This window comes from Belonocnema kinseyi, chromosome 4 (genome assembly GCF_010883055.1).
Source record: "Belonocnema kinseyi isolate 2016_QV_RU_SX_M_011 chromosome 4, B_treatae_v1, whole genome shotgun sequence".
NCBI classification, from domain to species: domain Eukaryota; kingdom Metazoa; phylum Arthropoda; class Insecta; order Hymenoptera; family Cynipidae; genus Belonocnema; species Belonocnema kinseyi.
This window is the reverse complement of record NC_046660.1, coordinates 124,749,104-124,765,066: the sequence shown is the minus strand read 5'-3', so window position 1 is coordinate 124,765,066 and position 15,963 is coordinate 124,749,104. Positions and strand designations below refer to the sequence as shown.

The 15,963-nt window shown below is 30.6% G+C and overlaps 1 protein-coding gene across 1 annotated transcript in view; it reads left to right on the top strand.

Annotated features, from left to right (window-relative positions):
- The first annotated feature begins 3,528 nt into the window (after nt 1–3,528).
- Nucleotides 3,529–15,963, top strand: part of LOC117170547 (ribonuclease Z, mitochondrial) — a 16,730-nt gene continuing 4,295 nt past the window's right edge. The window contains exons 1-2 of the mRNA XM_033357356.1: nt 3,529–3,828; nt 3,974–4,724. Coding sequence (XP_033213247.1) covers nt 3,640–3,828; nt 3,974–4,724 — 940 coding nt within the window. The 5' untranslated portion in view covers nt 3,529–3,639. The remainder of the gene's footprint in view (nt 3,829–3,973; nt 4,725–15,963) is intronic.

Sequence of the window (15,963 nt, the reverse complement as noted above, 5' to 3'; positions counted from 1 at the left end):
GAAATTAGGAAAACAAGTGAGTGCAGGTCTGACATGCGCACGTCGTCGTATTGCGATTTAAAAAATCACATGATCCAGTTTAAATTTTTTGTAAATTGTCACCCCTGTTTCTAATTGTTATTTTAATAATTAATTTACTTTTTTTTCTTTTATAAAACTTTGACTACAATTAGGAAGTACAGCCAGGATTACATTAATAATAAATTTTTTCAATGTGAAATTCGATATGTACATATATAATAGAGCGGAGTGAAAATGATCAAATTGGTCAAATCGTTTGAGCTGAGCGAAAATAATTTGTGGGTAGACATCCGAAAAAAGTTAAAAAAAAATCTTGAAATCGGTTAATATCTTCTGTTCCCTTTTTTTATTTGAAAATTCCAAAAAGTTTCCCTATTGCTTCGAAAATTATGGCGAACTTTTTCTATGTTTAGTTTTTTTCTAGTGAATAATAATAAAAATTTTTAAATAAACAAATTTTTTTGCTTAATTTAGAATTTTTTGGAAATGGCAAAAAAAATGTTTTTTTTTTATTGAGTCCTATACAAAAACTGCACATAGAAAAAAAATCCCATAATTTTCGAAGAAATAGGAAAATTTTTTGGAATTTTCAAAAATTTAAATTTTTAAATCAAAAAAGGGAACAGAAGATATATTAACCGATTTTAGATTTTTGTTTACTTTTTTTAAATGTCCACCCACACATTTTTTTGCTCAGCTCAAACGATTCGACTAATTTGATTATTTTCACTCCGCCCTAATATACTTATAATGTATACATAATAATATAATTATATTAATTAATTTATATAATTATTATTTATATGTATATATATTTAAATAAATAAAAATAAACTGTTAATATGCACCTGCTTGCGAAAAATAATTTTGCTGAAATATTTTCATTGACTTTTAATTTTTTCAATAATATTACTAATTAAATAATTAATTAATTAGCTGAATATAATATTTAGGTATGTTTTAGTTTTCTATCTTTTAAATAGAAATATGAAAATAGAGTGTACCTTTTTTTGAGCATAAAAGGATCTCTTTAAATTGTCCGAAATGTTCACATAAAAATTCGCAGTATTATACTTTTTACGAATAAAATAGTAAAAGAAAACATTTTTTGATATTGCACTAAAGTATTGTTTAGTTTTCTTTTTTTTTTTAATAGAAATATGAAAATAAAGTGCATATTTTTTTCATCAAAAGTATTCTTTAAATAGTCCAGAATGTTCACGTAATTATTCGAATTATCCTCTTTAGGAATGCAATATTAAAATAAAACTTTTTATTTTTTTACTTTTCACAAAAATTTATCATAAAAATAAAATATGGAATTTCAAGGTCAGGATTTTCAATCAATTACTTCAATTATTTCCATGTTATTATTTTTTAAATATTATTATTAAAATTTATTTATGTATAACCAACAGTAAAATTGGTCATACAATGGTAAATTTATCCAATTCTTTCTAGATCTAGATTTTATCATCTTTTCAGTGACTTATTCATTCTTAATTTCTATAACACAATCTTCTAATTTTTTAAGTAATACAAATAAATTACATATACTAAGAATATGTTCAAATAAAGAAAAGTGACTTTCAGTTCTGGAGAATAAATCAATAATCCATTATAATTAAAAAATTTCAAATTCCCGCTCGAACATAGCAGAGTTTATTGCGCCGTCTCGTGGCATGTGGTCAAAATAATCCGTTTAAATGTAGCGGTATTGCCGAATTTAGCCGAAAAGTACCGGGAAAAAACGAAGCCACAAAATCGCCGATAGCGCCGCTCTCGTGACATGTGGCCTAACTAGACCCTTGCTGCATCTAGGTAAAATATCTTTTATCCAACCATCGACATATAGAAATGGACCGGTAATGCTGAGAGAACGGTAATGGGCTCTAGAGAGAGAAAAAACATATGAGAGTAGATCTATCTCTTTCTAGATAAAGCTGATTGGTCGAGAATATTTTCGTTGAGTGAAGTTTGGTGCAGCACAGGACCGTGCTTTGTGTCGCGAGTGCCCCAATAATGTGACGTTTATCGCACTTTTCAGAAACGATTTATTTATAATTTATTTAATTATAATTTATTGTAAATAAATATAAAAAAGGGTAGCAGTCTGTGTAGTTTGTGAGCGTTGTCAAGACGTTTATATGGGGATAAGTTTTCATACTTTTCATACGTAAGTAAAGTTATTGAATATAGTAAAATAAAAAATGTTACAACAAAAATAAAACCTCAAAATATGAAGTTTTGTACCTATGCAATAACAATAGTTATTTTTTAGTTCATAGAAATATTGTTCAAATTTTTGACAGTTTTTGCATTATTTTTGAACTCACGAAACGATTATTATTGTAGCATTTTCAATCCAATTTCTAGAAGAATTTAAGGTTACCAAGTTTTTAAAATAATCTATCTGAAACAGGTTAGTTTACATGAATGATCTTTAAAATTCAATTTATTATAACTACAAATTTCTAATGTATTGTTTATCTTTTTTTTTAATTAACCGTACAGAATATTTAAGCAATACCCGAAATGAAATAGATAAGGGCAGGTGTACGTCTCATATGTTTTTTTTTCTCTCTAGAGCCCATTTCAGTTCTCCCCAAAGGGTTACCGGTCCATTTCTAAATGTCGATGGATCCAACAAAGCATAGTCCCGCCACGCGCACGTAAGAAAAATTCAACCAATCAGACGGTTCGCCGGACGAACCTTCCATCTTGGATTCCTAAACTCTACCGTTTTCCACGAGGACGAAGAGAAAGACTGTCAAATGTGAATCATAAATTGTAGACGCGAAAAATGGAAACCGAATTCAAATTCAAGATTATGCGAAGTAATAACTCATATTTATGACTATAACAATATAATTCAAATATATGGCGTCTGAAGATTACGTTTATATTTAACTAAATTGCTTTTGAGCATTTTTATGAATTATTAAAGCGAAATGAGATCCAGGAGAAAGTAAGATTAGGAACCCGATTTTCTACAGAACGACGCACGTTGACCCACGCATATAAAAAAGACGTATGATGTAAAATATAAATAGTTATCATAATAATCTCTTGGAAATGTTTTACTATTAATGTTTGATCTATAGTGTTTTATTATTTGTTATTATTTATTTAATAAATCATATGATTATAATTTTAGCACACACCTATTTGTAAACTGAGTAAAATTTCATTCACAATCATAATTTTTCCAAGAACTGTTTTTTGGTAAATATGTGGGTTAAAAAATCATAAAGTTTAATTTAAATATTTCATATATTATGTTACATTTGATATTATTTATAATTAATGTTTTGATAATAATTCTTTCGTATAATTTTAAAATAAATAATCTTGATCATGTAAATGTATGTATATAATTCGGTTTTAAGTTAGCGATTTTGAATTTGGCGGGGAACCAAAACGGCAGCTTGCATATTCCCATCTAATATAGTACCTTAGCTGCATCTAGGCTTATAATTAATGTCTTTGGTTTTTTGGATCATGGCATCATGCTAGAAAGTTAAATAACGATCGTACACGTGTGACTAAAAAGGTTAGAAACTTGAATTTTATTGCTATCACTATATCAATTATTTTTTATATAAAATCGTCGAACGAATGATTTTAAACCAAATATTACCTCGGAACTCTTTGTGGAAGGCTTATATATATCGGAGCTTTACCATTTCTAAGAATTTAAAAGGATATACATTAATGTCTGGAAATGAAGAAAGCTTCCTCCCTGCGGAGCCTGAATCTGATAATTCTATTGTAAAAAAAACCTTAGCAACTGACATATCGTTGAAAGTAAGTCTTTTTATTGGATATGATGCATGGAAACTATTACTTATCAAGATAGGTAATTACAAGGTGTAACATTGATGTAAATAATCACGTAAATATTATTTACGGTTTTACAATGTGCATATAATTATCAATGATCTCGCTTTAGATAATTGGAAGTGGCGCACGTGGGGCACCAGCAAGCGTTTGTCTCTACACTAACGAAACAAGGTACATTTTCAATTGTGGAGAAAGCACACAAAGGATAAATAATGAACATAGAAATAAATTATGTAAATTATCAAAGATAGATAATGTTTTTATTACAACACCTACTTGGAAGAATATCGGAGGTCTTCCTGGATTTCTCTTATGTTTACAATCGTATGGTATCACTAACGTAAACGTGCATGGGCCTGTTGGGACTATAGATGTTGTTGATGCCACGAGAAGATTTGTATATCTCAAAAAATTAAGTGTGACAGAGGGGAATGTTAATAAACCGTTTGTTGATACAGTGCTAACTGTTACTTATGTTCCTCTGGAACCTCCTCAGACAAGCGAGACGACTGATAATTTTACGAATAATACTAAGACCATAGAAGATAATACAGATTACTATGAGCATGAGACTGACAGACACGAAAAAAGAAAACCTATTATATATGGCAACAATGTCAAACGAGTAAAAAGAGATTCGCATCCCATCATAGGACAAATCAAAGGCTCCATGTGTTATATTGGCAAAATCCACCCGCGAACGGGAAGATTGAATTTAGAGAAATGTGTAGAGAAAGGCGTCAAACCTGGCCCCATGTTGGGCCAATTAAAATGTGGAAAGGATATAACACTTGCAGATGGCAGTGTAGTAAAGAGCGTGGATGTGGTGGATCGACCGGATCCTGGACCTGTATTTATAGGTACGTTGTACTAGTATATTGTGTTTAAGTGCGGAAAGTAGGCAGTACCACACGAGTGTCAAGTTTTCTGCACTCGTTCAAAATTACTTAGGTTACAGTTTTCAATGCCCACATACGTACCCTTTATACAACACAGCCAGATCAAAAACACCATTACGTGAACTGATCACCCTTTTATGTGCGTACACTGGCTGGCACGTGGGCCTGATATTGTTCTCAATTCCTCGCTGATTGCTTGCACCATGTTTCTCGAGTGAGCGAAAATATTGTTCTTTGGAAAGTTATATCTGTTACACTTAACTCAAGAAAAAAATTGAAATTTTTGTATTATATTCTGCTAGACATTTTTAGCTTTTCCCCTAACTGGTAAAATCCATTTTAGTGCAACAATTGAACATGGTAAAAAAAACTTTTGAAAAAGTCGCGGTTCGTGCGTGTCAGTGTTTTTTTAGTGCGGCGTATCGTAGAATCACAAAACGACTCAAATATTTCGTGGAATTGTCAGTCTTTCAGTAATATTTTCAAGTTTATAATGTATTTGTGCAATTCTGTTTCTGCATCCTTGTATCAGTTGAAGAATTTTCAGTCTCACGAAGTATAAGCAAATGTCCGAAGTTAGACGTTGGAGTGCCACTAATTTTAAATGTAAGATATTTTATTTTATGAAACTGAAAGGTCGTCAATCGACAGTAGCATGGAACATGACTGAGAAAATAGATTCTAAACTTAAGAGATATTACTATTCGTTCATTTCTGACTTAAATTTACATACATTTAAAATATTTTCTCGAAAAAATTTGTCAGCATTCCCATGACACCAGGGATGTATAATGAGAAAATTCATGAATAAAAAAATTGTTGAAAATTTCAAGAAAATTTTAAAAAGGGATTCGAGTTGGTATCGGCCAACTACTACAATCGGATGATTATACGACCGACGCATGACTCCAAGTACCGTTTAGGTGCTGAAATCACTATAAATAATCCCTAGGACGGCACACAGTGTGTCAAAAAACACCTTTTTTTTAGACAAAAATCGAACGCTAGTGCAACTCTTAACGGACTTTGATGTTTTTTTTTTAGAAATGCCCGTAAGGCTTGCAGGTATAACGAGTAAGTGCAAACATTTCATTTCGACTTAACAGAAATTTGTTATTTAACAACAAAGTTACAACTTTTTATTGCTAAACTTTTCTGTGATACCACTTCTCCTAATTCTTTCAAATTCATTAAAAAAGGTCATATATTAATGATAATAATGTGCGTTTATAATAAACTAAGAATACATCATTATTGCCAATTATTAAAACAATTTTTATAAACAAATGGACATTTTGGCCATTTTTTATGAAAAAGCTTGATTTTTTCTGCGAGATCCAATTAAAATGTTTCGCTAAACACTCCTTTCTATGATATTTTTCATATTGACCAAAAAATTTTAATTTTTACATTCTCATCAGAAAAGGTATTAGATTTGTGTAAACGTTGACACCCCCCCCCCTCAGTTTTTGTTAAATGTCCACGTTTTTATACCCCCTGAATCCGAAAAACAGGTTTTCACGAATGTGTCTGTATGTCTGTTTGTGGGCACGATAACTTCTGAAAAAATTATTCTATTAGATTGACCTTTGGTACACCCTTTAAGTGTTCTAAACTAAAGGTCCAGTTCGGTAGCCAGCCATTTTGGATAAAAATTCAAAAATTTCGCACATTTTGAATATTTTTGAGACCACTTTTTTCAAAATTCAAAAATTTTGTGTACGGATATTCATAGTATTCAAAAAGACGAATAATTTTTCGTAAAAAGTCTTTTCACAAAACCAAAAATTATCAGAGTTCTAGCATTTACAAAATTCCAATAAACAAAAAAATGAACATTTTAAGCTAAGTAACGCAAGATATGAAAAAAAGTCGATAGAAAAAAAATGTTGATTTTGAATGCTCTACATTTCTACAAGAATACCATACTAACTGCTTGAGTTTCGTTAGAAAATTCAATTGACAAAGCGTGGATCACTGTCGTTAAGGATTTAATTTAGAAGTTAAAAAACCGTCAGGCTGCTGTGTAGACTGCATGTGTAACTTTTAAATTGTAAAAATAAATGCAACTTCAAATGTCTTGCTAAAGACACCTCACGGTCATATTTTCATATTGAGCAAAAAATTTTCATTTTTTAATAAATTCTTGTAAGCAAATGCACATTTTAACCATTTTTTCATGAACAGGATTGATTTTTTTGCGGAATCATCTTGAAATGTCTTGCCAGACACCTTGCTATCACATTTTTCATAGTGACCAAAAAGTATTAATTATTTAAACAGGTGTAATAAACAAATGTACATTTTGTCCATTATTTCATGAAAAGAATTGATTTTTTGCGGAATTCGAAATTTCTTGCAAAAGACTCCAAATCAAAACGGATAAAGGATGGAAGGTACCGTATATTCTCTGGCCAAATTGAAAAAGTAAAGCTCTGCATCTACTATGCTTAGTTGTGTTTTAAACAGAACAAATGAAGCTTTGTCCCTGCGACCCTCGCTTGTTTCTTTAGGTAGGAAGAGTGAAAGTGTTCATTAACGATCCACAATTGTTTCCTTAGAGAAAACAAGTGAAGCTCTGACTTTACGATGCTTATTTATTTTTTGGGAGCGAACAATTAAAACTGTGCGATCTTCAGTGATATGTAGAATGAGAATAAGCACCTCTGTGACCTTCAGTTGTTTCTTTTGAGAAAAAAAGTTCTTGAACGCTGGTTTGGAAAAGGAGAAGTGTGATCTAGCTCCCGAACTCATTAACTTCTTCTGTTGATTCAGTAACCTTTTGCGAATATCAATGAAAGTTTGTTGTACCTGGTATTGAAGTCAATGTTTCTCGCAGATTTTTTTAGTTGTGTATAGTATTACAACGATGTAGGTGAATACAATTTTTACACAACATAAGATAATTCAGTTGAAAAATATATTATTTCGATTTTGGATTCGTTCCCAGCCTTTGAATGCCTTGAAGTAAAGTTTGGTCTGGCTCATAAGCTTCTGATCTTTTTTTACATAGTCAATAATCTTGTGCAATCTCTAACCAATTAGGTACTTTATCGAATAAAGTCTAGAATACTTTTATCACTTGTTATAAATAAAAATATTTGCGTAAACAATTTCGGTTTATTTTTTGTATGACTCCTTATCTTTATGTTATCATAATCTTTTGATTAGAATTAGTTCCATACTGTGGTATTTGCAGTGTCTTCTACTATATCTCCAAAAAGAGAAGGTATATGGTTTTTTGTATTAACGCAATGTAGAAATGCTATTTTATATCCGATATTAGTAACAATATGAAATACATTTTCATAAAAAGAGATATTTAGGGTTCCACTCGTGTAAAAAACTGCGAATTGTTTGCCGACGTTTCGAAGTTTTTGACACGAGTGAAACCCGAAATACCTCTTTTTATCAAAATTAATCATCGTGAAAGCATAAAATCTATTATGAAATACATTATTCAGAAAACATTTTGCGTGTTCCAAAAGTTAAAAGACTGAGAACAAAATATATGTGCTTCATTGCATGGAATTTTAGCTACATATGGTAAATTGTTAACATGTTTTGATGAAACCCCACAAATATAGCTGAAATCACTGGAATAGGTACGAATTTTCTCCAGCGGCTTTATGTGATAGCTGTATTCTTTCTTCACAAGGGAATCAGTCCGATTGAGGAACCTCCCCGTGGTGCATATCAGGTCACTATAAAAAATACGATAGTAAGGATTCTTTTTCAAGAAATTTTGAATTAATTCAGCAAAAAAATCAATTCTATTCATAAAAATGGTTAAAATGATAATGTATTTACCTCGCGCTACGCGCTCGGTCTTTGTATATTCGCCACACTTGTGCACAGACTTTTTAAAACTAAAGGTCAAAGGATCGACAACAGTAGTTTGGTCATTGTAAATTATCTTTTGTTAAAGCTTCTTCTGCTTTGACGAACACGTTCTCATTACGTGTCTCGTGCTTCGCACTCGAGTTTATCCCTGAAATTGTATAGCATTCCCATAAATGTATATTATGACAATTCATAACATGTATTGTCATGAAAACACATGTAGTTTCATTCTCTCGTTTAAAAAAAATTCACAATCATTAAAAAAAAAACTTTTGTTATGGAGCATTTTATTGTAAGTTTTGCCGTTTCTTCAAAAACTGTATTTGCACACTTCCCATTTTATTTTTACAATTTAATCTAAATTAAATCCCTAACCTCAGTGAACCAGACTTTGTCAATTGAATTTTCTACGGAAACTCAACCAGTTGTTATGGTAATCTTGTAGAGCATTCAAAATCAACATTTTTCTTCTATCGACGTTTTTTCATATCTTGCATTATTTAGCTTAAAATGCTCATTTTCGTGTTTATTTAAATTTTTTAAATGCTAGATCTCTGGTAATTTTTGGTTTTGTGAAAAGACTTATTACGAAAAATTTTTCGTCTTTTTGAATACTATGAATATCCGTACAGAAAATTTTTGAATTTTGAAAAAAGTGGTCTCAAAAATATTCAAAATGTGCGAAATTTTTGAATTTTTATCCAAAATGAATGGCTAACGAACTTGACCTTCAGTTTAGGATACCTATTTTTCGGATTCAGGGGTATCAAAACGTGGACATTTAACAAAAACTGGGGGGGGGGGGTCGAAGTTTCACAAATCGAATACCTTCTCTGATGAGAATGTAAAAATTAACATTTTTTGGTCAATATGAAAAATATGATAGCAAGGAGTGTTTGGCCAAACATTTTAATTGGCTTAGTTGGTGTTTGCCATTCTTATTACATTCTCATCAATTATGATTGAGAAAGTATTAGAATTGTCGGAAATTTGACATCACACTTTTTCAACGAATCTCCATGTTGCAAGACCCCCTGAATCCGAAAATCAGGTTTTCACGATGGCGTCTGTCTGTGCGGCCATCCGCCTGTAAACACGATAACTCTCGAAAAAATGAACGATTCAAATTCATCTTTGGCACACTTTTTTTAGGTCCTAAAAGAAAGGACGAGTTCGTGAACCAGCCATTTTTGATAAAAATTCAAAAAGTGAGCGCATTTTGAAAATTTGTAAGACCACTTTTTTCTAAATTTGAAAATTCTATGTACGGATATTTATAGTATTGAAAAGAAAAAACAATTTATCCTTATGATTTTTTTCGATAAAAAGAAAATTCTCAGAGTTATAGCGTTTTCAAAATTTTTTTAATTAAACGAAAATCAAAATTTGAAGCCGAAAAACGCACGATATGAAAGAAAGTCAAGAGAAGAAAAACATTTCTTTTTGAAAACTCTACAAGATTATCATAACCAATTTTTGGATTTTCTTCAAAAATCGAAAATTCAAATTTTAATTGCACAAAAAATAATGGAAAATAAAAAATTCCATTTTGTGGACAAACTATGTAGGATACGAAAAAAGATGAATTAACAAAAATGGTTATCTCAAAAAAGATCCACAATTTCGTTAAGAATCACTTCTTGATAGGATGCGTATTTTTGTTTTATTCGTGAAAAATAACGCTAAAAAAATAAAAAAAATATGAGGAAAAACGACGAAAGTTACGAGAAAAAAATCCAACAAAACCTGTTTACAAATATCTGTCGGAAATCGAGTGCGCAGCGCGAGTGTCACGATGAGAATGTGTACCTCAAAGCCTACAGAGCTTTGAGAAACTTAATCTTTGACTATACTTAATTAAGCAGAAAATTCAGAATATGAAGACGCATATAAATACTGCCATCTAAAAGAGATCTTTTTGATTAAGTTTTTTTGAAGCATTCCAAATGCAAAGAATAAATATCCGAGCGCGAGTCAACTTGCGAGTGAAGCGAGCCGCGTGCGTAGCGCGCGATGAGAATGTGCCCGCGAGGCGGGCAGATTTTTTTTTTATATATAACAATTATAATTTTATATTTATTGTTTATCATTGGCGCGGCTTGTTGCGTTTCTATAAATATTCTCTATAACAAATATTGTATTACGCAAGTTAAACTTATAAATAATTAATAATAAATATAATCATATAATAATAATTAATATTTCATCAGTCACTTGACTTAGTCCGTGGCTATGATGTATAACCGGGTTCACCCGAGTAAAAGCTTTGAAAAAAATAATTAATAGAACTATGTAAAAGTCTTCTTTGTAATAAAAGAATGATAAAGTAAATATACAAGGAAATATATAATCGGAAACACCAAATAAGCCATTTTTAATCAAGAATTACATATTCAAGTGCGTAAGAAAACATCACACTCATATTCTCCTTCCAAATTATATGCTTTGAGAATATGTTTTATCTTATTAGTAATAAAAGAATAATAAAGTATATGAACAAGGAAACATAAAATCGGCAACACCAAATAACTTATATTTAATAAACAATTACAAATTCAAGTGTGTGGAAAAAGTTACTTATATTCTCCTTCGAAATTATGTACTTTATTTTGAGGTATATACACTGTAAAGTACATGATTTGGAAGGAAAATATAAGTGTATCTTTTTTTACATATTTGAATATGTAATTTTTTATTATAAACGAGTTATTTAGTATTTCCTATTTTATCTCTCCTTGTACAATTACTTTATTATTCTTTTGTCACTAAGAAGACAAGGTATAACTTTTAAGTGATATATAATTTGAAAGAAGAATCTAAGTATAACTTTTTTTACATACTGGAAATATGTCTTTGTTTATTAAAAATAAGTTATTTGCTATTTCCTATTTTATCCTTCCTTGTACATTTACTTTATCATTCTTTTATTATTTGAAGATTTTAATATATTTCTATATGAGTTGAACTTGTGAAAACAATTTTTATTTAGAGAATATTTTCAGAGGCAAAATAAGCTGCGTCGATGATAAACAATAAATAGAATATTATCATTGTTATCTACAACAAATAAAAATGACAAACACCAACTAAGCTCTTTTATATGTACAATGAACAATTCAATTTTCATCTATTATGGAAATACAATACTTACTACAAAATTGATTTTCGAATGTGATTGAAGTCAAAATTAATTTCTGAAGACGATTCGGAAAAAACATTCTTCTAAATCACGTTTAATGACATTTCAAGTTAAAAAGTAAATTTTGGAGTTGTTTTAAAAAGAATTCTTTAAAGATTATTCAGAGAACAAATGTGCCTTAATAAAAACGTAACGCCCTGCCTCTATATTAGATAAATCGAAATTTTATGTCTACTTATACTTAGTATTGAGAGCACGGCTTACATATTCATTAATAATAATGACAAATCAGTATTTTCTCAATAGGAGCAGTCAAAATGACAAAAAATTTAAGATTTCCGAAATCGAAGAGCGCAAGCTCAGCTGCTATATAAATTGATCCTGCACAAAGCGATCAATACGCTATACGCGCTATACATGCCTCTAAAATCGAAAATTTGGTGCATGTGCTACAACATGCCTATCCAGAGAGGGGAGTTTGACTAAATCACCAGATGTTTGAGTTCCTCCAACAGTCTCTACTCAGCTTCGGTGGTGGTCGGTTTCTGAAATGGAAGGGAGGTCTCCAGTGCTGTAGATACGTAGTATCTTGGAAGGTGTCTTATGGCGACTGAATTAAAAATAAAATGAAGTAATTTGGAATTTAATTAATTAATATATTAGCAGTAAAAGCATTTATAAGCCTTGCAAATGGGAAAGTACATGATATTTTGTTTGAAGAAAGTTGGAAGTAAATTTTCGAAGCCAATAGTTTCATGGAAAATTACAACTTTATTTCAATAGATAATTTTAGGGCCTTTTTATTGAACTATTTAATTCTCTTATAATTATAAATAAAAGAGACCATTACATTCTTTACACTATTTTATTGTATTGCAATAAATTCACATTCAATGTGTAAACTTTTCTAAATATTGAAGGGCAATGATTTCAACATTTTTTAAACATTAGCTTACACTTTCCAAAGAAATTGTCAGCATAATTTGAAATCAGGATCTTGCAACATACCTATTGAAAGTTATGGCGCTTATACATTTCCTTTATTTATTAATGTAAAGTAAAATGTCATCATACCCAGTAACAAGCGTTGAATTCAGAAAAATTAAGAATTTGTATTCCAATGAATACGCGATTTTTCCTCCGTCTAAAAATCCCCCAGTGGGAACACAAAAAGTGCAATTCCTATTCCTCTCAATCGATTTAGTAAAATTTAACGAAAGCATTCATTTAACCTATTTTTCATTATTAAATCTTTTTATAAGTTATAAATTCGAAAAATATTCAAATTTATATTGATTTATATGTTAAACATTTATTTAAACGTCTTAAAAAATGTACCAAAGAAATCTATGCAAATGTGTGAATTTAAATCATTTTAACTCCAGAGAGGCAGAGTTGAATTGATAAGAATTAAAATTTCAGAATTTATGTTCCGCATGAAGGAATTTAAACAACTTATTACACATATTTTGTGCACTTATTAGAAGGAATTTAATAAAATCAAAATATGAACACTTCTGAGGAATAAAAAATACCTCTGTGAGGTGCGTTACCGGTACAATTAGAAGGAATGAAATATATTGAAAACACGTTCTCTTTGGGAGAATAGAAAACTGTGTGGCGGTCGCTATGGAAATAGAAGTGAATAAGTTTAGGAGGTATCTTATTCTTATTGTGGCATTTTAGACAGATGGAAAAATCGCGCATTGAAAATAATAGAATAATCTTCACTTTTGCGCTGAAATCTGAAAATATTAATTTTTCTCTATTCTACGCTTATTACCGGGCATATCAACTATTTATATTTTGAAATTGTTGCAATATTGATAAAATTATATTCCTGTCGAAAAAACGTATAATTTTTCAAGCTCAGGATATCAGTAAACATTTCTCTTTCGTTCGAGTTGCATCTTACATTTAAAGCATTAAAATAAAATTATTGCATTTCAAATTAGTCACCCTAAAGCACCTACTTCAAAACTTATCTGTGGTACTGAATTCTGCAATGTGCGTCACGTGGCACGAGCTACGAACAACCACGAATAGTCCAGTCAATGAAGGATTTGAGAAAAAAATTCGTAAAAGTATCATTTTTTTCGCAGATACGTTGGCAATGGCTTTATAAAGATATTGTAAAAAGTCCCCAAACATACGTGCACGGCAAAGTTCCGAAATTCTGGAAAGTGTTAAACAATAACATGTTTTTTAAAATTACTCGAGAATTGTTGATTTTAGGTCGAATATGGTGATGTGAAAAAATGTTCATAATTTTATAGGTCACAAAAAAGGTTCTAGCTATTGTGGACGTATTGTCAACAGCTGCGCTATTAAATTGGATTAGCTGCACAATTCTTCTATTTCTGAACAAATAAAATAAAATCTCAAATATCCTGGAAAAAGCGTCGGAAATATATCAGGCGATTTTTACTGGAGCAAATGCAGGTTCCTGTTAACAAAAAAAAAAACGACTAAGTCATTTGCATGACAAATTATCAGTATAAAATGAGCTCAACTTCAGTGTACAATTTGATATGTTTAAGGGGATGCTTTTGAGATGAAACTTCTTGTAAGTGTTCCTCCATTTTCATACAATACATTTTCCAATTTGTAGGCCAGAATAATAATATTTAAGGCCTCTTTTAAAGCTTTAAACAAGTAAATTTCAAAATTTAAGCTATGATATCGGAAGCAGCGGTGATTATGAGTCCTAATGGCAGCAATTGGAGCGGGGGCGAGAACGGTTACCTCTTTCGATGATATTGAACCCTTAGAAATTTTTTTGCTCACTTTTCCCGACAATAGAATTGGCCTTCGGGTGGCCATGACGTCACTGGAATGCAGGTTCTCAATGAGGAAAATTTCAAAAATAAAATTATAAAATAAAATTAAGGCAATGCACATTAAGCCATCTGTTTATTTTATGGAAAATATATTCTGCTTGATAATTTGAATAAGAGTAATTACAAACATATCCTTAAGAACCTATAAAAAATCATAATTAAAAAAATTAATTTTTTATTTTCAAACGCAGTGAATAAGACAATTAAGAATAAATATAACATAATTTTGAAATGTCCACAACTCGGATTAACTTGTATTTTATTCCCTAAGCACTAGAAAATGGTGATGGAATTTACTTCACACGTAGAAGTTAAAAACTTTTCATCTTTTTACATTCTCATTTAGGGGTTAAATCTACTATGTCAAGATTCTTTTTGGTGATGTTAACAAAATTCTATTGAAGGAGACTGGGAAAATATGGCACTACCGCAAAATACGTTTTTTATAATTGCTTGCGATGAGCATGCGATAACTCCGGGAACGATTGTCTGCAATTCAAAATCAAAAAGTACAAGTATTAGAGTTGCTACAGGTCTGATGGTTCTGGAAAATTAGGGAATGTCAGGGAAAACATAATAGAGTCCGGGCATTTTCGATAAAGTGAAATTATTTGTATTATTACGATTAAAAATCGCAACTATTTAGTTGCAAATTAATCTGTGTTTGTTAAGGATTCAAATTATTTGCTTGAACTATTTTTTGTATAAAATTTTGAATTGCAGACAATTGTTCCAGAAGTTATCATGCTCATCGCAAGCATTAATATAAAACGTGTTTTGCGGGAGCGCCATATTTTCCCAGTCTCCTTCAATAGAATGTTTTTAACATTACCAAAAAGAATCTTGACGTAGTAGATTTAACCCCTAAATGAGAATGTAAAAAGATGAAAAGTTTCTAACCTCTACGTGTAAAGTAAATTCCATCACAATTTTCTAGTGCTTAGGGAATAAAGTACAAATTAATCCGAGTTATAGACATTTCAAAATTATGTTATATTTATTCTTAAATGTCTTATTCACTGCGTTTGAAAATAAAAAATTCATTTTTGTAATTATGGTTTTTTATAGGTTCTTCAGGATATGTTTGTAATTACTCTTATTCAAATTATCAAGCAGGATATATTTTTCATAAAATAAAAAGATAGCTTAATGTGCATTGCATTAATTTTATTTTATAATTTTATTTTTATTTTTGAAATTTTCCTCATTGAGAACCTGCAGTGCAGTGACGTCACGGCCACCCGAAGGCCAAGTCTGTCGGGAAAAGTGAGCAAGAAAATTTCGAAGGGTTCAATATCATCGAAAGAGGTAACCGTTCTCGCCCCCGCTCACATTGCTGCCATTAGGACTCATAATCACCGCTGCTTCCGATATCATA